The sequence below is a fragment of the Epinephelus lanceolatus genome, chromosome 12, assembly GCF_041903045.1.
Source record: "Epinephelus lanceolatus isolate andai-2023 chromosome 12, ASM4190304v1, whole genome shotgun sequence".
Lineage (NCBI taxonomy): Eukaryota > Metazoa > Chordata > Actinopteri > Perciformes > Serranidae > Epinephelus > Epinephelus lanceolatus.
In genome coordinates this window covers 21,909,689-21,931,700 of record NC_135745.1, presented here as the reverse complement: position 1 = coordinate 21,931,700, position 22,012 = coordinate 21,909,689, and the positions used below count along the sequence as shown (strand labels likewise).

Sequence of the window (22,012 nt, the reverse complement as noted above, 5' to 3'; positions counted from 1 at the left end):
TATATATTACAACCAAAATATGTTTACGAAAATGTTTTAGACAAGAAATGGGCAACACAGAAACAGAATCTTGGTTTATTTATTACACTTTGTCACAGTACTGCCTAGTTTTACCCTTTGATCTTGAGTTTGGTCTGAGTTTGAGAGAGAGATAGAGAGAAAGCGGTGGCTGTCTCTCGATCTGCTTCTACAGTCTTTGTAACTGTGAGGGCGGGCACACAGAAATGCGTAACTACACTTGCAACAGGCCTAGAGCCAACAACTTGAGCTGAGATGAGCAAGGAGATCTAGGGGCTGGTAGGATCAAGGAGGTTTACCACATTTCATTCACACATACTACCCACATTGTAATGATACAGAGCTGGTTGAAAATTGGCAAAATCTCTATTTAAATTAATGTACATTTTTAAGGTGGTATGTTTTTACGTGGCTACAATAGGTTTTGCTCCTGCCCTCATCCACAGCAGTGCATTGCTTTGCTTCCGAGGTAGTACACCAGTCTGCTTCTCCAAACTGGAGACGTGCCGACTGATATCTACTGTAGGTAATACACTGACTGTGGATAAGTACCTCATGCAGCCCCACTTCAAAAAATCTGAACTATCCCTTCAAAGTGCCAGAATGCAGAATGTGTCCTGTGTGATCTGCATTAACTTAAAAATAGGTTATCGTGGAGAAACAAAAGTTTTCTCGTCTTCTCTGGATCTTGCCGTCAGAAATGTTACTTAAAGGCTGTTGAAGCATGAAGGTGGTGCTGTTCACCATTGTTTTGAAATGTTAGTGTTGGGTGCAAAGGCTCAGAGGCAGCAGGTCTGTGTCTATTCAAAGACCCAATCCCCAAGACCACTGACCAAGTCAAGTTATTATTGATGCTGACCTGAATTCTTATTCACACATTAGCAGCATCACAAAAATAACCTTCAGTCCTCTCAGGAATGTCTCAAAAAGTCGGTGCTTTCCCCGTCAGATTCTTGTCAGTGCTTTTGTGTCATTCCAGAGGGCTGTTAAAAACTGTTTTGTTGTTTGATATGAAGGAGCATGGGAGGACGCAGTGCAATACCACCAGCTTATTAATGTAGTGCCCTCCACCTCTAGACATGTAAATCAGTATGCCAGGTGTCAAGAGTACTAAAAATTCTATTTTCTGTAACCCCACCTGTTTCACATAAATAACTCTTGTGTATTTGCATGTCTTTCATGCCAATTTTGTGTCCTCTAAAGTTACATTTGGTCTCTGGGAACACTGTCATGTGTTACTGAGAAATAAGAGCACAGATCCAAGGCTCTGCGGGATTCTTAAATTTCTATTGCAACCACATGTAACCTATCCAGTGATCCAAAATCTGTGCCTTTATTGCAAGTGACCTTCCTACAGTAGTAAGGGCCAGATCTTTGTTGGGTTTCAAAACTGGATACAGACAGATCTGTCTTTCTCTTTTGTGCCCCCTCTGTGTCAGATTGTATCAGTGAGCCCAATAATGAAGGATGTACTGATTGAAACGTCAAGTACAGAGAGGCGAGGGGGGGGGCGGTGGTAGAAAAGGTGGAAGAAAGTCAGGTAGGAAATAAGAAGCAAGCCCAGGGAGCGGAGGGGGGAGGAGGGAAGACAGAGGGAGGGAGAGGTTGAGAGAAATGAAGCATTGAGTGGAAGCTATGATCAGGCAGAACAGCCACAGTCAGCAGCTGCCAATACAGGAAATCCACATGTAAGAAAGCAGTGGGGCAGAAACTGACCTACACTCATTGTGCTCACCTCTCCGCCTTTGTTTACAGACACAAATCTTTATAATGTGAATGTCGGCAATACCCCCTTTTCACCAAATTAGCTCTAGTTCTTGAATTCATTCAGGATTCTTGGAAGCCTCGTTCTATCTAATGAACCTGAATGCATTTCCGCCTGTTTTTAGTGGAACTATCAAGGATGTGTCATCAACAGAGGCCGTTGCACAATGCACAGCAAACGGTAGCAGCAGGAGTGCGGGTCACATTGATTACCTGCGAGCTTTTGTTCTGTAAGACGTAGATGTAGAATATGACACACTTATTGATGTCGCCACAGTTCACATTTCAGGTTAAGGAAAACCTGCTGATTTTTGGTTCCAGCTTGGAGCCAACTTTTCGGCTCTGAATGGTCCAAAATTAGATGTGCGAACCAGAACAGCACCGTTCCATATTAATGGCAAAGGGGTTTAAGTGCCATTAAATTGGTGCAGATTGATATCAGGATAACTTAGGTCAGAGTCTTTTAAGAAATGGGGAAAACATAAATTTGTGCTTTCATGGATAAAAATATCCAGATGTGGGTGAAGTATTAGACACACTTTCTCATACATTTGCATACAAAACTTTTCTACTGTACTCACAAAACCTTCAAAACAGGTGGGTTTTGAGCTGCTTTTTAAAGAAAAGACAAGTTAAAATTTAGCATAAAAAAAGACAAAATTCTAAAATATATTAATTAACAGATACTGTTTTCTAGAGAAAAAAATAAAATATATTTGTCCTCAGGGATCCATACTTTTATGCCTCTGCGCTGGCAATAGCCATGGCCGCAAATATTATATTTTCAGGTTGTCCGTATGTCCCATTCTTGTGAATGCGATATTTCAAGAACACTTTGAGGGAATTCTTCAAATTTGGCACAAATTTCCACTGGGACTCAAGGAGAAATTGATTTGATATTGGTGGTCGTAACTCAAAGGTCAAGGTCACTGTGACTTTGTCTGTCCCAGTGTTATGAACGCAATATCTCAAAAACACTGAGGATTTTTTTTTTCTCCCAAATTTGGCACAAACATTCACTTGGAATGATAAAGTAATTCATTTTCAGTGGTCATAGGTCAAGGTCACTGTGACCTTGGATCCATCTTATTATCCTGAACGCTATATCTCGAGAACAACCTGAGGGAATTTCTTCAAATTTGGCACAAACGTCCACTTGGACCGAGGAATAAACTGATAAGAATTTGGTGGTTGAAGGCCAAATGGTCAAAGTCACTGTGACCTCACAGAACATTTTTTTGGCTATGACTCAAGAATTCTTACACTAATTATGACAAAACTCAATACAAATGTCTAATAGGGTATAATGATGACGTGATGACATTTTATATCCAAAAGGTCAAAGGTCAGCTTCATTGTGACATCATAATATTCCACATAAAACCTTTCTGGTCATTACTCAATGTCATATCTCGGGAGCAGAGGGGGAGACATTTGGTCAGATACTGAATTGGTGACACTAATCTTGGGTGTCCATCTTGAACCTATAGTGATTGTATAGATCTTCCGTACTGCTGTGGGGGAAATGTGTGTGAAGCATCCATTTTCTTGCAACTTCAGTGGTACGTGGAGACATACAACCACGGGGTGGTAATTCTAGTTTTTTGTTTGTTTGTTTTTTACTGTCTGATTTGTCGTCCCTGCTCACCTCTCTAAAAAGCAGCTTTTCGAACATAAGATTGTTTTATTTCAGTCATTTTAATGGGCCACAGTGTCATTAAACAACCCTATTAAAAAAAAGTATACAGTCTCTCAGTTTGTGTACGAAGGAGACAAGAGGCAAAAGGCCATTTGAAAGTTTCTCACTCATGCAGCACCCAGATGTGTTCCTCCTGAGATAGAAATCTTTCTCCTGCTCACACCCACACACCTTAACTTTCCTGTTACTTGCTCTCAGCTATGCATCTTCCAGCGCTCCACACACCGCCACCATCACCACCACCACCACCACCACCCACTCCTCCTCTTCCTCTACCATCTCATTTCCGCAGGGAGAGGGAACTGAGGCAGGACATCAGACTTAGCTCCCAATTCTCCTCCACTCCATTGCTCTAATGCAATTAAATCCACTGGTGGGAATAGAAGAGGAGAGCTGGAGAAATTCCTGATTAATCCAATCAAATAGGTCCAAGGTCTGTGAGTGTGTGTGTGTGTGTGTGTGTGTCTGCATGTGTCCAGACCAGTCCAAACTGCTATAATAATGGTCTTACTTCATGCACACACTCACATTCACACACACACACACACACACACACACACAGTCCTGCTCTGCCTTAGGCTGCTAATGAAACTTTGTCATGGTAGATCTTATTAGTGGTTGAGATATTTTTCTAAGGAGGGAGAAGTGCTGGACAGTCCGCAGCTTTTCGAATGAACAAGGTGCCTCTGTTAGTTAAGTAGATACTGTTTAATGGATTCTCCCCAGGGGTCCAAGTGTAGCTGCGTTTATATGGAGCCTTTTATTCCACTAATGACCAGAGTAACAGCTCAATCAGAATGAAATGGCCTTATATAAAGTTGTAAGTCCTTATAAATACAGTGCACTTCCTGTGACTGCTTCACAGTGAAAGTCACACTGTGTTTCACCAATTTAACGCTTCAAACGTGAAGCAGCAGCAGTATTTGCAATTGAACTTAACACAGCTCTGTTTACTGTGAGCCTGACATCAATGAGATAAAATTAAAAATACTAACGCTGGTTTACTTGCCGCATAATCTCGTGTGAATCCATTTTTCTGATATTACTGTGTGAATTATATACAAACAGGACTATCATAAAATGTTTTTGCTCATGTTGCCATTTCTGTTTTTTGGTTTTATGTACGCAGTTTAAAGTGGCCCTCTGAGAGATTCTGTTTGTATTGAAAGTTTTTAGATGTTGACATGACTCACTGGCTGTTGAAGTTAGGCATCAAAAATAATAAATGAAGCATGTTTTTGCAAATTAAAATTAAATAAACCAATTTTGGGGGATTTCTTATGAGAAAATGGTTCCACCTCTTTCTAATTTCTCCATGTCTGGTAAAATATCTATTTATCACTGGTTTAATTTTAATTATGACAGTAAACAGAGGTAGATAAGGAAGTTGTTGTTTTTTTCTCTTTTTACTCAACAAAAGAAATGATAAAGGGATGCTCAGTTTTGGGCTTGTTACTTGAAAAAATGTTATTTATAAAATCTAATTCCCTTGTGGTTACTCATAACATGTTGAAAATTGATGTTTTTACTTTACATTATTAATCCCTACCAACAGTAATTGGTTACACTATTTATGTAATTGCTTTTGTATACAGCTAAGGCTAGATAGTTTGCAAATGACTTTTACCTGAGGGTCATCTGTTGCTTGTGCTTGGTATTTTTGAAAGGATTTGTCGGAAGACAAATCCCATGAAGATGGGTAACCTTTTGATCTATCACATATCTAGCTGCCATCTTCATCAGTTCTTTGTCACTTGTAGCCTGCAACTGTCCATGATTAAAATCTAGTTTTGGTTGTTTAGTTAGTGTAGAGCCACAGCCATCCTCCATGGCCCTTGGTGGGATGTATTTCCATGAGATCCACAGTGTTACACTGTTGGTCGTACTTGATTTAGGAGGTTTGAGGTTGTGTTTTTCGCACTAGAAAAACCATATACAACAATGTTGTCGTCTGTCCTCCCGGGGTTTGTGTATTTAGTCCTTCTTAGGCAAGCGAAGGGGCTTAGTGTTGCCCGCAGGAATGACGCTCTGCAACTTTTTTTTTTTTTTTGTTTCCTCCGGGTGAAGATTGGGACATATGCAGTTCACATAATCTGGTCGGAATTAATATATATTCTTAAACGCTTTAAGATCCACTTATTCCTAAAAGTGTATGTCACCCAAGAGAGACACTAAAAACTTAAGTAATGACCAAGGTTGTCACAGTGAAATTTAAGGTGTGCTGATGGGTTCACATCCTCAACTCATGCATTAAGTAACATAGCAAGTAAATGTTCCACCTTAAAAGTTGCCGGCAGTCAGTCCAGTTGAATAAGTTAATACTTTCTCCGACTCCAGCTGCTGCAAGAGTAGGACTGCTCGATTATTGAAAAAATCATAAGCACGATTATTTTGGTCAAAATTGAAATCATGATTATGCAAACGATTATGTGGCATACGTGATGACTTATATTGGTTACACGACGGTGTGTCATTTCTGTCTCTACATGGTCGCGTGTTTACAATTCTCCTCTGCTCTCTGTATAGCGCACAGCGGAGTTCGGCCCCGATGCGCCCGATGCACATGCACACACACAGACCAACCTCTCTCGCTCTCCCTCTGCCATTTTCAGCACGTTTTTTTTTTTTTTTTTTTTAAATCTTCCACGATCACCTGCCCCTCGCATTATTCGTAGTTCACCTATTTGACTGGCTCGTGGAGTGAATAGAGCAGGGGAGTGGGCAGTATTGCGCATGCGTGGCTTCCGGGTGCATTTGATTTGCGACACAAGAAAACGAGAGTAAACTGACAAGAAGCGCAAAATCGTCTTATGTTGATTATTTTGTTTTCATAATCGTTGAAAGACCAAATCGTAATCTAGATAAAAATTGGATTAATTAAGCAGCCCTATGCGAGAAGCAGCAAAACATCCTTTCATTTTATAGAAACTCTCCACGGTATGAACAGTGGTTACATAAGCCTCAAAACCAGCCACAGCTCAGCCCTGAGCAGAGCAACCGTCTGCTATTGACCAATCAACAGACTGCAGTGTTCACAGCTCCGCCTTTGAGTACCAGATCTTTGTACTAGGTACCCCAACAGAGTGGGGACCAAAACTGGGGATGGTATGGAACAGTTCCATTGGTACCATCCACAACTTTTCACAGTGGAAACAGAAGAAAAAGTGTACCGAACTGAACTGCACCATACTGCTTGGTGGAAACGGGGCTTTAAAGTATAATATGCTGGATTCTTGTCTCTTGGATACCTGCTGCTTACAGTCTGGCACCTGGTCACTAATGACTTATTAAGCCCCGATCTCACCTGAGCGCTGTGGGTCTACACGCCCGCAAACATTCCCAACACAGACAGTAAGGAGGAAATAAGAAAATACAGGCAGAGAGCAGAGTCTCTGCAGGTAAATACACCACCACTCCACTGAGCGTGGCTCATAAGTGATGATTGAGTCTATACGTTGTTTTTTAAATGTTAATGTATTAACCATGAATTCAGTTGTGTCACTTATTTCAATAACCCTGGGAAGAATATCTACAAAATAAATCTTCACCAAAATAAATCTCATCCTACTATAGCTACGTCACAAATGTCTAATCCTGACCCAGTCTCTGAAAAACAGTGGTCTACTTCTGTTTCCATTTTTTTAACCCTCCTGCTCCCAGTCGTATTTACTTGACTCCCTCTCTCTCTCAAAAAAAAGAAAAGTCATAAAACCCTTAAAGGTCCCCCACAGTGGGGAATTTCACAGCAGCCGCCCACCTGCTGTGTTTTGGTGGAGGTGGCTGTCGAATGTGTCGACTCCAGATTATATACATCACACAGGGGAACGCTGAAGCTTTCCATCCTGCAGCTCCACTGTATCCTCAGTGTCCTGTGCCTTACATAATGTTCACACTACGCTGCCACGCCATGTTACTGCCTACTGCCTGTCAGAGTAGTGAAAAATAATGACTGCACTGATGTGTTGTTGGGAGTGTGTACTAGTGTGTGTGTTTGTGTGTGTGCATTTGTGTTGGTGCTCCAGCTGAAGTTTTGTTTTGGTCAAGGACACAATTCTTTGCTGTCCACAAAAATGAAGAGAAGCCAGCTGATTGGTTACTTCACAGCTCATTACAAAATACACACACACACATATGAATACACAAAAGCACACCCACAAAAGTACACAACTTCACAAGGTCACAGCCGAGGTGGATGTTTCTTTTAGACAGTTTCTGGCTGGATTCAAAGCGTCCCTCTGAAACCAGACAAACCCTTTTAGACCTAACAACCCTGAGCTTCATTTATCAAACAATGTGTGAATGTATTCAAGGGTGCATATGTGTAGAATAATAACAGCGTCTCTGTTCTTTTTTTTTTTCCTTTGTGTCAGTGGGTGTGTTCTTTTTTGTGAACAAAAAATCTTGGACCAGCATTTAATCATCATGCAAAGTCTCACATTGACAGATGATGAGATGAAGAGCCGGCCCACCCTCAGGGAGTGTTTTATGAGACTTTCAAGGAGGGTTTTTTTGAAAGCAGGCAGAAAAGTTAACAGAGAGAGATACAACGACGTAGGAAAAGATCCAGATTTCAAAGAGGCTCTGATGATATTTTACATGAGCAAACACGCTCTGATCAACTTATGTTTGAGAAGCCAGAAAACTGCTTCCATTTTGTCTGAGGATAATTTACTTGATCGGCAACATTTGATGACTGGAGATCCTCAAAGTGTCACGATCAAGTTGACCATCACCTCCCACACTAACTAGTGGCTACAGAGACATCAGATTGCACTTACATGACATAGATACTGTAAAACTTAAATTAAAAGCCTGACCTCAATTAAACGCCCAGTCCCTTTTACTAGCCAAGTGTGGCTACACATTTTGACAAATAAAGGCCTGTCTCAATTAGAAGCCTGGTCTGGTTTCCAAGCAGTTCATTTTATAGAAGTTCTTTGGATGTATAAAATGGGATGCTGGCTACATACAGATATAAATATTTCAACTTTTGTCAGTATGGATATGCTACATATTGTTAGCTCAGTTAGATTCTCCACCATTCAATTGTTCTGTTCATTTTACTAGAACCATGAGCACCAAAGAAAACTGGAATTTATTCAGATTTGCCAACATAACAAAAAAAAACAAGCGGTGACCTCCCGCCATAAAGTCAGAATATGTGTCCATTCGTTAATTACCCAGTAAGTTACTCATATTCCTTCAGTTGCGATCAAAAGGGTTTGGCACAGTGGTTTAGTGGTTAGCATTGTCGCCTCACAGCAAGAGCATTTCCTGGTTCAAACCCAGGAGGGAGCCCTTCTGTGCAGAGTTTGCATGTTCTCCCCATGTCATCGTGGATTTCCTCCCACAGTCCAAAGACATGCATTTTAATTGGTGACTCAAAATTGTCTGTAAGTGTGAATGTGAGTGTGAATGGTTGTCTATTTCTATGTGTCAGCCCTGTGATAGTCTGGCGACCTGTCCAAGAGGCTAAGCGGTTACGGAAATGAATGAATGAATAGTCCAAGTCATGAACATTGTTTTAACAGAAAAAAGTGGTGTTGTGTCGGTATGCCAGGTGCCACAATCCTCTCCAATGCCCTGTTTGTCGGCGCTAGATCGAATAAATGATTTAGATTTAATATGTTATTCAAAGCCTAATTTTTATCCAAGTAATATTTAAACTGGTTCAGATAAACAATTTGATTGTATTTCCCATCTTTGCTGAGAAACAGGATTGTGTAAAAGGAGTTAAATTAAAGGCCTGTCTCGTATAAACCCCTGATCCAAATATAGGCCTGTTGAGTTCAGTGATTTAGGCAAATAGTAGCCCAGGCTACTAATTGAAGTTTTACGGTGGTTAATATTCGTACAATACAGTTAGCACAATGCATTGTTAAAGATTCAACCAGTGTTTACCAATCTTTTTGGCTTGTGACCCCTTACAATTGGTCAGTATCCACTTGGAGCCCCTTGTCACATTTCAGCTTTTTTCCCAAAGAGACATTTCGCCTTCACTTGAATGCACTGAACAAAAATATAATGCAAAATTTTAAATTCAAGATGTTAAGACTTTTAATGAACACAAAATGCTTATTTCTCTCAAAGTTTGTAACATAAAATCTGTGTTCGTGACCACTTCTCCTTTTCCAAGATACCAAGATGCTGATTAAACAGTATTGATGGTGTGTCTTTGGTTGGCATTCTGAACAATGGATTTCACATGACTAGGGCTACAAAAATGCATATTTTGGTCCAAAGAGATATATCCATGAAGAGAACATTCTTCCAGACACCATCAACTGTGAGCAGTTGCCAACTTTAGTCAGTTTCGACGATGGACTGCTGTCAGGTGAAGACCCCAATGAAGACGATGAGCATGCAGACGAGCTTCCTTGAGATGGTTTGTGCAGAAATTCTTCGGTTGTGCAAACCAGTTGTTGCATCAGTTGTTCAGGTGGCTGGTCTCAGGTGAAGATGCTGGATGTGGAGGTCCTGAGCTGGTGTGGCTACATGTGGTCTGCTAGTTTGATGTACCGCCACAGTCATGGAAATATCATTGGAGATCGCCTATTGAAGTGATTGAAAGTTTAGTTCAAGGGCAACAGTTCTGGTCAACATTCCTGCAGTGAGAATGCCAATGGCACTTCTGTGGCATCGTGTTGTGTGATCAAACTGCACATTTCTTATTGTGACAACCCAAAGGCACACTTGCGTAGTAACAATGCTGTTTGAATCAGCATCTTGATATGTCACACCTGTCAGGTGGATGGATTTTCTTGGCAAAGAAAAGTGCTCAGTACCATGAATTTTGATCTGCACTAAAATATCTTGAACTTGAATCTCAACATATAAACATAACATGTTGAGATTCGTACTGAAACAGAAGAAGAAGAAGGGATTCAAATTTCTAGCCACAGTCGAGCCGTACACATTCGACCTCTGCAGGGCAATGGGCACAAAGAAGATTATTTTAAAGATGCAGAACTGTGAATAATGTATAACTAAGCTCACTGCACTGAAAAGCTGAGGAAGAGGAGGAGAGGTCTGGCATGCTCAATCTCTCACCCTCACATTATTTGCACCATAATAAATCTCTCAATTATGCAAATGCATGCATGCTGCACGCGCAGACACACTGACAAAGGCAGCCATCTATGCATGTGCAAAGTCAGCAAAGTCAGTGAGACATGAGAGGAGGGAAGAAAAAGAGGAAGCAAAGATGTGTTATTTAGTTGGGATGAATTTATTTATGGGAGGGTTGTTTTTATGGAGTTTGGGTTTCGCCTCTTAACGCGTTGATGTGCTTTGATGGCATGGGGCTACATTCTGGGTTATTTACATATTGCTGGTTTGTAAAGAAGAAGAGAGGAGAAAAATGAAAGGTGACGGGGAAAGGAGTAGAAGAGGAAGGTGAAAAGAAACGAGCTGTGAAGAGAAAAGCGTTGAGGAGAAGTAGAGGTGAAAAGAACAGAGGAGCGAAGAGATGAGCTGACAAAAGAGACAGAAGAGAAAGAGTTAGACCAACAAACCAATACAGCCTAGCTAAGCCTAAAATACTGGAGGCAGAATAAAGCTGCTAGCATACAGTACAGGCCAAAAGTTTGGACACACCTTCTCATTCAATGCGTTTTCTTTATTTTCATGACTATTTACATTGTAGATTGTCACTGAAGGCATCAAAACTATGAATGAACACATGTGGAGTTATGTACTTAACAAAAAAAGGTGAAATAACTGAAAACATGTTTTATATTCTAGTTTCTTCAAAATAGCCACCCTTTGCTCTGATTACTGCTTTGCACACTCTTGGCATTCTCTCCATGAGCTTCAAGAGGTAGTCACCTGAAATGGTTTCCACTTCACAGGTGTGCCTTATCAGGGTTAATTAGTGGAATTTCTTGCTTTATCAATGGGGTTAGGACCATCAGTTGTGTTGTGCAGAAGTCAGGTTAATACACAGCCGACAGCCCCATTGGACAACTGTTAAAATTCATATTATGGCAAGAACCAATCAGCTAACTAAAGAAAAACGAGTGGCCATCATTACTTTAAGAAATGAAGGTCAGTCAGTCTGGAAAATTGCAAAAACTTTAAATGTGTCCCAAGTGGAGTCGCAAAAACCATCAAGCGCTACAACGAAACTGGCACACATGAGGACCGACCCAGGAAAGGAAGACCAAGAGTCACCTCTGCTTCTGAGTATAAGTTCATCCGAGTCACCAGCCTCAGAAATCGCAAGTTAACAGCAGCTCAGATCAGAGACCAGATGAATGCCACACAGATTTCTAGCAGCAGACCCATCTCTAGAACAGCTGTTAAGAGGAGACTGCGCCAATCAGGCCTTCATGGTCAAATAGCTGCTAGGAAACCACTGCTAAGGAGAGACAACAAGCAGAAGAGATTTGTTTTGGCCAAGAAACACAAGGAATGGACATTAGACCAGTGGAAATCTGTGCTTTGGTCTGATGAGTCCAAATTTGAGATCTTTGGTTCCAACCGCCGTGTCTTTGTGAGACGCAGAAAAGGTGAACGGATGGATTCCACATGCCTGGTTCCCACTGTGAAGCATGGAGGAGGAGGTGTGATGGTGTGGGGGTGTTTTGCTGGTGACACTGTTGGGGATTTATTCAAAATTGAAGGCACACTGAACCAGCATGGCTACCACAGCATCCTGCAGCGACATGCCATCCCATCCGGTTTGCGTTTAGTTGGACGATCATTTATTTTTCAACAGGACAATGACCCCAAACACACCTCCAGGCTGTGTAAGGGCTATTTGACCAAGAAGGAGAGTGATGGAGTGCTGCGGCAGATGACCTGGCCTCCACAGTCACCGGACCTGAACCCAATCGAGATGGTTTGGGGTGAGCTGGACCGCAGAGTGAAGGCAAAGGGGCCAACAAGTGCTAAACACCTTTGGGAACTCCTTCAAGACTGTTGGAAAACCATTTCAGGTGACTACCTCTTGAAGCTCATGGAGAGAATGCCAAGAGTGTGCAAAGCAGTAATCAGAGCAAAGGGTGGCTATTTTGAAGAAACTAGAATATAAAACATGTTTTCAGTTATTTCACCTTTTTTTGTTAAGTACATAACTCCACATGTGTTCATTCATAGTTTTGATGCCTTCAGTGACAATCTACAATGTAAATAGTCATGAAAATAAAGAAAACGCATTGAATGAGAAGGTGTGTCCAAACTTTTGGCCTGTACTGTAGGTGGCTCTATCCAAAGTTCAAAAATATGCCTACCATCACCTTTAAAGCTGAATGATTAGAATGATTTCTTACTGAGAGCTAGATGAGAAGATAGATATCACTCTCATGCCTGTACAGTAAAAGTCCAGAAGCAGGGGGGAACTAGCTACTCTGGCACTGTTTCAAGTTCAAAAACTTGTCCTACCAACACCTCTAAAGCTCAGTAAGTCCTCCAATCTAACGACCATGCCATACATCATTCCTTCCTACACTCTAATACTACCCATCGGAGCATTTCCTAAATTAGCCTCCCTACTAGTGGCAGGAGATCAACTCATTCTCATACCTAAACGACGGAGCAGCTTGTTTGCCAACAACTTCCAAAACTACATATGACCATTAACAGTCATGTTTTTAAACAGGTGGTTAAGGTGGTGAGGTTTGGTCAACAAAGGTACTTGGTTAGGTTTAGGAAGCGAGCTAATTGCGAGCTAGTTCAGGCAGTCAACTCAAGCTGCACTGATTCATACACACATGTCATACAAAACACACCCTCCCAATTTGGAGGCCTTTTTAAGCTGCAAAATCTTCCCAGCTCTCCCTTTGTCTGTGCTGGTGCTGCCCTGCATCGGTACTGCTGCTTGCTCTTTCTGTTGGGACCATCTATGAAGTACAACACTGTGACTCAAGAGGTAGAGCACGTCATCCACTACTCAAAAAATCAGCCAACCCGGATTCAGTCTGAGGTCGACGAAATCTGGCACTTGGGCAATGACTTACAGCGTCAGACAGCGACGAACAAAGCTGTCCTTTCACGTCGGATTGATATGCGGCCGGTCACCATTACAGTTTAACGGTGCTCTGCGGCGGCAGGGGGAAATGCGGCGGGACAAGAACGCAAGTCAAGGCAATGAAAGTCCTAGTGGGGCGGTTTGGCGTGGTACATGTAGGGGATAGGTCCAACAAACACGACTTTCACCCTGGAGAGCGGTGTTTGCATCCCGCAAGATTATATGGCCAAACCCTGTTCTTTTTTCCTAAACCTAACCACGTGCTTTGTTGCCTAAACCCAACCATGTGCATTAGAGAAAAAAATGGCAATTTGTGGTGTTATACCGATGCAGTGCGTTCATTTTGAAAGGGATTATGTAAGCAGTAAATTTCCTGCAAAAAAGGAAGTGTATTTTGAAAGATGACAATGCATGTAACAGGCATAACTTGGCACAGCGTCCCAGAATGTCAACAACCAACACACCCAGGGTACCTTGCACGTCATATCTGGGCATGGAGAATCCGTGACCAAGGGCTCTAGTTTCGCAGACCGGGCGAGGCGGGGCCGCAGCGCACCTGCGCTTCGCCAACTGGGTGTGGCCAGGCGGATTTTGCAAGTTTGGCACACCGTGCACCTGGCGTAGCTACTCCTCTTTCCCACCTCCGTCCTTCCTACCTGCGCAAGTCGGAAAGAGGGAGGAGAGAAGGCGTCGAGTGGGTTTTACACACATCACACCAATCAAATGAGCCCCTCTCCTCGCCCTTAAATGCGCCGCGCGAAGGCGTAATGAGAGTTTACTCAATTTGCCATGGCAGAAGAGAGCAGCAGCGTCAGACGGCCAAACTTCTCCCAGGAGGAAACTGATGTTTTGGTCCGGGAGGTCTGCTCGCAGTGTCCAAATATACGGAACTGTGAGCAGACCTCCACGGGCTGATGATGCAAAGGTAGCCTGGGAGGAGTCACCACAATTGTAAATCAATGTTGCGTTTCTCTCGTGCGCACGCACTCTCTCTCTTTCTCTCTCGCACTCTCACTCTATTTCTTTTCTTTTGCTTTCTAAGATGACAGATGCTGAATATATACTCCCTATCTGATGCTGTGGCTGTTTGTGGTTGGCTGAGAGGGATGTGAACTCATTAGTTTGCAGCTGTGTTAATCAAATCAGGTTGGGTTTCCATTACGTGTGCCAAACGTGCCAAACGGTGCCAGTCCCCTTTGATCTGACATCACATGTGACGGGACAGTCGATATAGAGATACATTTATGTGCTGATTGCAGATAGTTGCATTGAATAATGGGTTTTTTTGCATCGTTAAAGTGCCTGACATTCTGGAAACCTGCCTGTGAGGTTTTGGTGATGTGTGCGCACTGTCCGCCGGTCAGCCAAACTTCCACTTACACCGGCTGCGCTCCGCCTGCGCTGACAGTAGACCTGGTTTCAGCTGGCGAGCTTTTAGAGCACCTTCGGCGAAGCCTTTTGGCACGAAACTGTCACTGCGCCAAGCTGGATCTGTCGACACCTCCCCCTGCTGCGCCACCACACCCATCTCAGTGCACCTCGGTCTGCCAAACTACCAAACTAAGCGCACCTCGGGTTGTGCTGCTCGAAACTAACTGTGTGTGGGGTTCGCTGTGCCAGGAAACTGGAGCCCCAAATGTCAATATGTGATGACGTCAGAGTGAGAATGTGTTAGATCAGCAGTTCGATCCTTGACTCCTCCAGTCTGTATGTCAAAGTCTCCTTGGGCAAGATACTGAACCGCAAATTGCTCATGATGGCTGTGTGGTGTGTAAGTGTGTGTGAATGCAGCAGGTGGCACCTTGTACAATAGCCTTGGCCACCAGTGTGTGAATGTATCTGTGAATAGATGAATGTGACTCTAATGTACTCTCAGTGATCTGAAGACTAGAGAGGTGCTTAGGGCATTTGTATTGGAAAAAACATTAAATAAATTCACTCTTACACAGCGCAGTGTGCCCAAATATTCAATAACTCAATAACTCTTAGAAAATCTTTTTTTTAAGTGTCCAATGTTCTAAAAAAAAATTCAAAGACAGCGACTTGTTAATTGTTCAACTGTTGTTGATTAATTAAGTTGTAATTGTCAACATTCACAAATTATTCTGCGGCACTTACACCGCTACACAAGCACAGTCAAGTGTCTCTAATTTCTTTCTACACCATACAGGTGTTAAAAAATTGAATGTGTGTGTTCAGGGATTCATGCACCCGAGATGGAGGGAGAACAATATGAAGCGATGAAGGTTGGGGTAGTATCAGCAAGCGCTTCAATCGTCTTTCACCCGTGTCACTGCTACATAAAAGTTAAACACTTCTTTTCCTTTTATTAATGAATGAATGAACATTTACCTGCAGAGAGATGTTTCTCTTTCATGAATGAATTCACCCTGCTAACCCTAAAATATTTTCATTATTATGAGTTTCAAATACAGTTGCATGTTTCTTCCACTGTGCCATTGCCAAGAAACGCTGAATCCCTGACATCTCACATCAGCACAAAGTACCAGAGACGAATTTTCAGTATACTCCACAGGTGGAAAAGGGGAATAAAAAAGATGAAATAGAAGGAAACGAAGAGATGAGAAGCAGGAAAGGGAAACGAAGTTGTGAAAAGAAGAGAGGAGAGTAAAGATGGAGGCAAGGAGGTCAGAGACGAGGAGGCGTTGGAAGTGTAGAGTAGACGAGCAGTTGTTGAGGAGCAATATCAGGCATGGATGCTTTTTAAGACAGAGAGACTGCAAGAATCAGAGCATTGCGACAAATAAGAATTCAGTACACACATAGACAATCCTTTATATCATTGCAGGTATGAATATCAATGCTTCTGTCAACCTCTGGGTTTACTCAGGCTTTATGTGGAACAGATCTGTTATTTGTGCAGCCCACACTCCATTTGTTGTAGCATTAGATATAAATCTCTGTGCAGATTTGCCCTTGTATTGCATCCTAGTGGCAATACGTTACCGTATGTCTCTGAGTTGTGATCTCATGCTTTGTTTAAACTGAAACACACTGTAAATCTGTGTCTTATTCCCCAGCTGGTGTCCGCACAAGTTCACAACTCTTAAAGTTGAACAATGTGTTTCTCTTGGTATTATAAATGTCTCTGATCAGTTGTTCTTTCTTCTTTTTTGTGGGGATTTTTCAGTAAGAGCCAGAGGTGGTCTCTGTTTTTGTTCATTTGTTTGTGTGCAACACTGTTTGCAATGTGCTGTGTTTGTGTTGTAATTACTGAATGATATTCATACTTTAGGGCAAACTCAGCCCCGAGAGCCCCGTGTGAAGAGATGCAGTGTGTGCTTGAACACCATGAGCAGCTGTAGAAGTCAAAGAAGCATTTGTTGGTGTTCATTGGTAGAGTTTTAAGCATTTGCAAAGTCTATTCAGGTGTACTGTCAACTTACTTACAGCGTTAACCTGTTCTTTACATCCCCGCGAAACAGAAGATAGAGCATCTTTAGCTTCTGCACTGTGATATATTTCCCAGTAAACGAGCTCAAGAGTATTTTAGCAGTCTACAGCTACATGAGGGATTTAAATCAAATCTTTCACATTTGTTTGGACTGCTAAAAAGTGAGTGGGCTTAAAGTTTAGCATGATACGCAGCAGCAGTGGAGTCTGGAGCGGACTGCTGGCTCCACACACACCTCCCTCACCATTAGATCAGAAGGATGAGGGAGAGATGAATGAATTAAACCTCCACCACATTGTTTTGGAAAAGAAAAGAAAGGATTTCAAATACATACGTCCTCCTGCCTCTCTCCGTATTGCTCTGCTTCAACCCACACACTGTGTGGTGTAGTCTCATATAAGCGGTGTGGCTAGCCAGTCGCCCAAAGTTTCATTTGGTTGGATGAACTTTTGTTAACGCCCCTGAGCGCAGGATGAGTCATCAAACATTTGAAACCATTTCACCTGGTTATACAGACGAAGAGAAAACAGGGAGTTTGATGTAAAATGCTCATACTTACTTTTTTGACATAGATTTGGTACATGACAAGAGATAAATGCCCAGTTGATACACGGACACAGGATTAAAACTGGAAAAATGTATTTTTCATATCATGATAAGATACTTTTTCTATACTCATCACAAGAACACAGCGACATCACACAGTTAACCAGAAAGTTAAATTTTCTGCTGACTCAGTCTTTCTTTCAGAACACCAGCATGTCTGTCTAAGGAACATCTGGTCAGTCACAAAAAAAATTAGCATAGCGTTAGTCCAGGCAGGACAAAATGTCAAGCTCAGCTCACATCCTAGCTACATCAGCTGATCTTAAACAGTCCTATCAACTGATGGAGCAGCTGATTGATGGAAGGGAGTCAGCTGATAGATTACATGATTCCTTTCTATACAACTAATTGGTGAATCTCATTCAGGGAGCCCTATTTAAACTGCTCTGGCCTGCCTACTGTTGCTGCTTCCTCTGTAAGCCACTTTGCAACCTGCCTCCACCCCAGCTCCTCCTTTTAATGCTGTGTCTGACTTATCATTGTCATTTGTGTTTGTCATTGATGCTGCTCTGTTCTGTTCCTGGGGGGTCTTTGCTACTGCTCTCCCTGTCTTAGGCTTTCCATGTAGGCGCATGGAAGGGCAGAGAGGTTTGCTCTCTCTGCCTCAGGCTTTTTTCATAGGCACATGGAAGGGCAGAGAGGACTCAGAACAGATCTAAATATGATACTGCAAATGAAAATAAAGTTTTCTTTGACTAAAGTGTTCCTGACTGAACTACCTTACTTATCATGTTTTACCTCTGTGGTAAACAAAATGACATCTGTTGTGTTTTTATAATTCAGTTTGTTTTCACTGTAAACCACTCTGCAGTTTTGGTCAAATGTCGAATCTGTGCATTTTTGGCAACATACTGTCTAAAAGTGAAGGCGTCATCTTTACTCTACAGAACATACAAAGAAAAGTTAGAGACAGAATTGCTGCAGTAGAATCGTTATTAGCAACATGAAACTGTCTCCAGTGACAACAGCTCTCTCCTGTGAACACCACCACACGCTTACTCCTCTCCCCCTACCTCTCCTTCTCCCTTGTCCTGGTCCAGCTACTCCTCTCCCTGGTTCTCTTTGTCTCCCTTGTCCAGACATTATGTTTTCTCTGATTGCTCCTCTGTTTTTTTCTGTATCTAATTGCCGAAATCAGCCCAAAAAGGCCCTTTTTTACTGTTTATGTCTCTGTAATTGAAAGAACTTCAACACCTGCTTATGTCTCAGATTGAGCATTGGTCTTTTTAATGCAATTTAAATCAGATGTTTCAATATAGCATTCGAGCTGCTGTTGTTTTAGAAGTACTGTTGAGGCTTATACTGTATTTAAGGTTTTAAACAAGGTTTTCATATCTGGAATGCTGTGTGCAAGTATTTGTAAAATGACACAAGAAAGATCCATTTAATTGCATATACTGTCACAACACTATGAATTGTGTTAATGGTACGGTCCACAACATATGGGTGTTGTGTTATTTGTATTTAGAGGTTGAAAAGGCGACAACAGATTGGACAAATGGATGTTGACAGTTGAAAATACAAGTTGGAAGTCATTTTTCAGGCAGAAATTGAAACATTTTCTGGTTTCAGGTTATGAATTTTCACAGTTTGCAGCCTTTGTTGTATTTCATATGACAGTAAATTCATCTTTTTTTATCCATGGACTGTTTATTTATAAATTAATTGAAAAAATAATTGAAAAACCTTGTCACCTTGGGCTACGGGAACAAGTGGTTGCCATTTTTCTCTCTTTTGTGACATTGTATGCACTGAATTAATAATTGATTAAAAAAAAATACATACTAAAAATGATGAAAATAATAATTCATTTCAGCCATAATTCACTCTTCATCAAACCTCAAGGTGAACTCCCTCTCCTCAGTTTGTTGTTATTTTTCTCTCATTATGCTGCCTTTCTTTCATCTCTCCCTCTCTTTGTGTTTGCTTGTCTTTCTCTCTCAAACATGTATTGTCTCTGTGTGTGTTGCAGGATCACTCTGAACGGGATGAAGGTGTCCAGGCCAGACGTTCGCATCGGCCGCTACAGAATGATTAAACACGAGAGAGACAAACACAACGAGCCCAACCCACAGAGGTACTGCATCATTGTCCAAACTCGTTCTGCGGCTCCACGTTTGGATCGATCGTGCTGCTTTTGTCTCGTAGCTACATTGTTCAGATGTTTCTTCCAACTTTTTCATCTCCATTTGAGAGAATTATGAATATGTGGTGCTGCAAAGGGCACACTATCAATAACATGTCCTTATAATTAGAGCTAGCTGTAGAGGACTGTACTGAAGCATGAGCAACACAGGCAATATAAAACCAGCAGAGTCCTCTGTCCTTCATCATCCACATTACCTGCTCTCGTATTGTCCAGTTTTGCTAGAATTACATGCTAAACATATTTTAACTTTTAACCTGTGATGGTTAAATGAGAAGCCTTTGATTTTTTTTTTTTTTTTTTTTTATGAGCAATTCCTTGTTCACACTCACACTGTGCACACTCACACCTGAGAGCTGCCCACTGTTGGGCCAGTGCTCTTGCTGTTGGCCGCTGAGCAGCTCCTCATAAGAAACTGCAGGAGAAATAACAATGTAGTAGAATATAATTAACTATTTCAAAGTGTATTATTATAGACCCATTTTGCCTACCGCGTGAATAGCTGGTGAGATTGATATGCTTAGGCCAGGGGGATTTTTTATAAATATAGATGTCATGAGTAAAATTCTCCCTAATTCTCCTCCTTTAAACAGTTAATTGTTCAGTTATCACTTCTGTAAATGTTATTTCCCATGTTTAATTGACTTCCACACACTGTAAGAAATGTAAGTATGTTGTGTCTGGTGGAAAAATACTGAATCCTGTATGTAATTTAATTTTTGTTGACATAAATAGACTAAAAAAAATATAAAAACTATAGTAAAAAACAAAGTATATTGAGTCAGAAATACTGGAAATATACTAAAAAAATACCCACCATGTATATTTCTTGAACTATATTAGTATCTCAGGTTGTTTAGACGATAGAAATAGAATGTAGAATAGACATCCACATAGTAATCAAAATAGCAGGATGCTCAGAGTGGCAGCCATTTTTATGTGTACTGGTGCCATTGCAAAGAACTTTGACCACTGTAGCAGGCTAACCTCCATGAACCGACAGCACCTGCAGCACTTCCCAAACTCACTAAGTTGAGGTCTTGAGGTACGACCAAACGAGTGGTGGAGTAGTACAAAGCATTGGCGTTGTCTGCTGAGCATTAACAAGTCACAAACAAGAAAAAAATGCCAGCCTAACTGTACAGAGGTCAAAACGGTGTTCTCAATCTAGTGATTGTGACACATGTAACAGCTCGACTGACGTGTGATGTCAAAATATATGTATCATGGTTGACCTTGACGAAGACCTGAGGGCCGAAACGTAATCTAAATAAAAGAGCAATGCGTATGGAGCCAGAGTGTGCGGCACTTGTTTCCTACTTTCAAATCCACTGCCAGTGATCAGCACCTCACTACAACCCGTGGTGTGTTAAGTTTCTATATCACATAGAGCTCCAAGATGTCCACTTCACAGTCAACAGAACTGCTAAATCCTGGCCAGATACACCTAGGATCATTTGAATTCAGCCAACACCAAAGACAAGGTGTTATCTGCAGTGAATCACTGCTTCAGTCTGGAGAAGCCTCTGAACTGTTGAACCTTTGCAGACATAAGGTGTGAGTGTTGATCTTAAAGAAGCCCTGAGGGCCGAAACGTCATCTCAATAAAAGAGAAATGCATATGGAGCCTGAGTGTGCGATACTTGTCAAATGACCAGGGCGTTCTACAACTTAAACCCTCAAACTAACAGAGGGCCTCAGTGAGTGCGTTTACATAGACATGAATAACCTGTTGATGAGTCTCATCGCAGTTATGATCGTATTGAGGATAATAACCAGGTTACTGATGACCGCAGTATGTTTGCACAGGCACTGTGATGTTTCTAAAAACAAACGGACAACGGGGGATGAGACAACAGGAAATATTAAACACTACACTACGTTTACTACCACTTAAACTTAACTGCTGATTTCTTCTCAGCTCTGTTTACAACAGCTGTCTGCTCTGAGTATTTCTGCGTATTGCTCTTTCTCTCAACTGCACACACACACACACACACACACACACACACATGCACATGCTACCCAGGCCCTAGTTACTCACCAGTACTCACCAGCAGCTACACCACTCTCTACACCAGTGCCATCCTGTCAGCGTCGCTGCGTAAAGACAAAACTTTCACTGCTGCCATTTTTTGTATCTTGGTTGCATGATATGGCTGAAGTCACACCTGCACAGGTAGTCAGCTGCTCTCAATAACCAGGATAAGGTGTATACATGTTACAGTGTCCTGCTTTCTTTCAGAGTACTTTTCAGGTTTCTCATAAATGGGAAAAGGTCTTATCCAGGTTTCTGAAAAAGGCATATGGTGTTACATGCCCAGACACATAAACAGGATATTCAGTCTTCTGAATGGTAGCTGCAGCCCTGAATATACTGATTATCTTACCACA

The 22,012-nt window shown here is 41.7% G+C and overlaps 1 protein-coding gene across 1 annotated transcript in view; it reads left to right on the top strand.

Annotated features, from left to right (window-relative positions):
• The window catches only part of b4galt2 (UDP-Gal:betaGlcNAc beta 1,4- galactosyltransferase, polypeptide 2), a 270,007-nt gene that overhangs the window by 235,169 nt on the left and 12,826 nt on the right, over window positions 1-22,012 (top strand). The window contains exon 7 of the mRNA XM_033651114.2: window positions 19,445-19,549. Coding sequence (XP_033507005.1) covers window positions 19,445-19,549 — 105 coding nt within the window. The remainder of the gene's footprint in view (window positions 1-19,444; window positions 19,550-22,012) is intronic.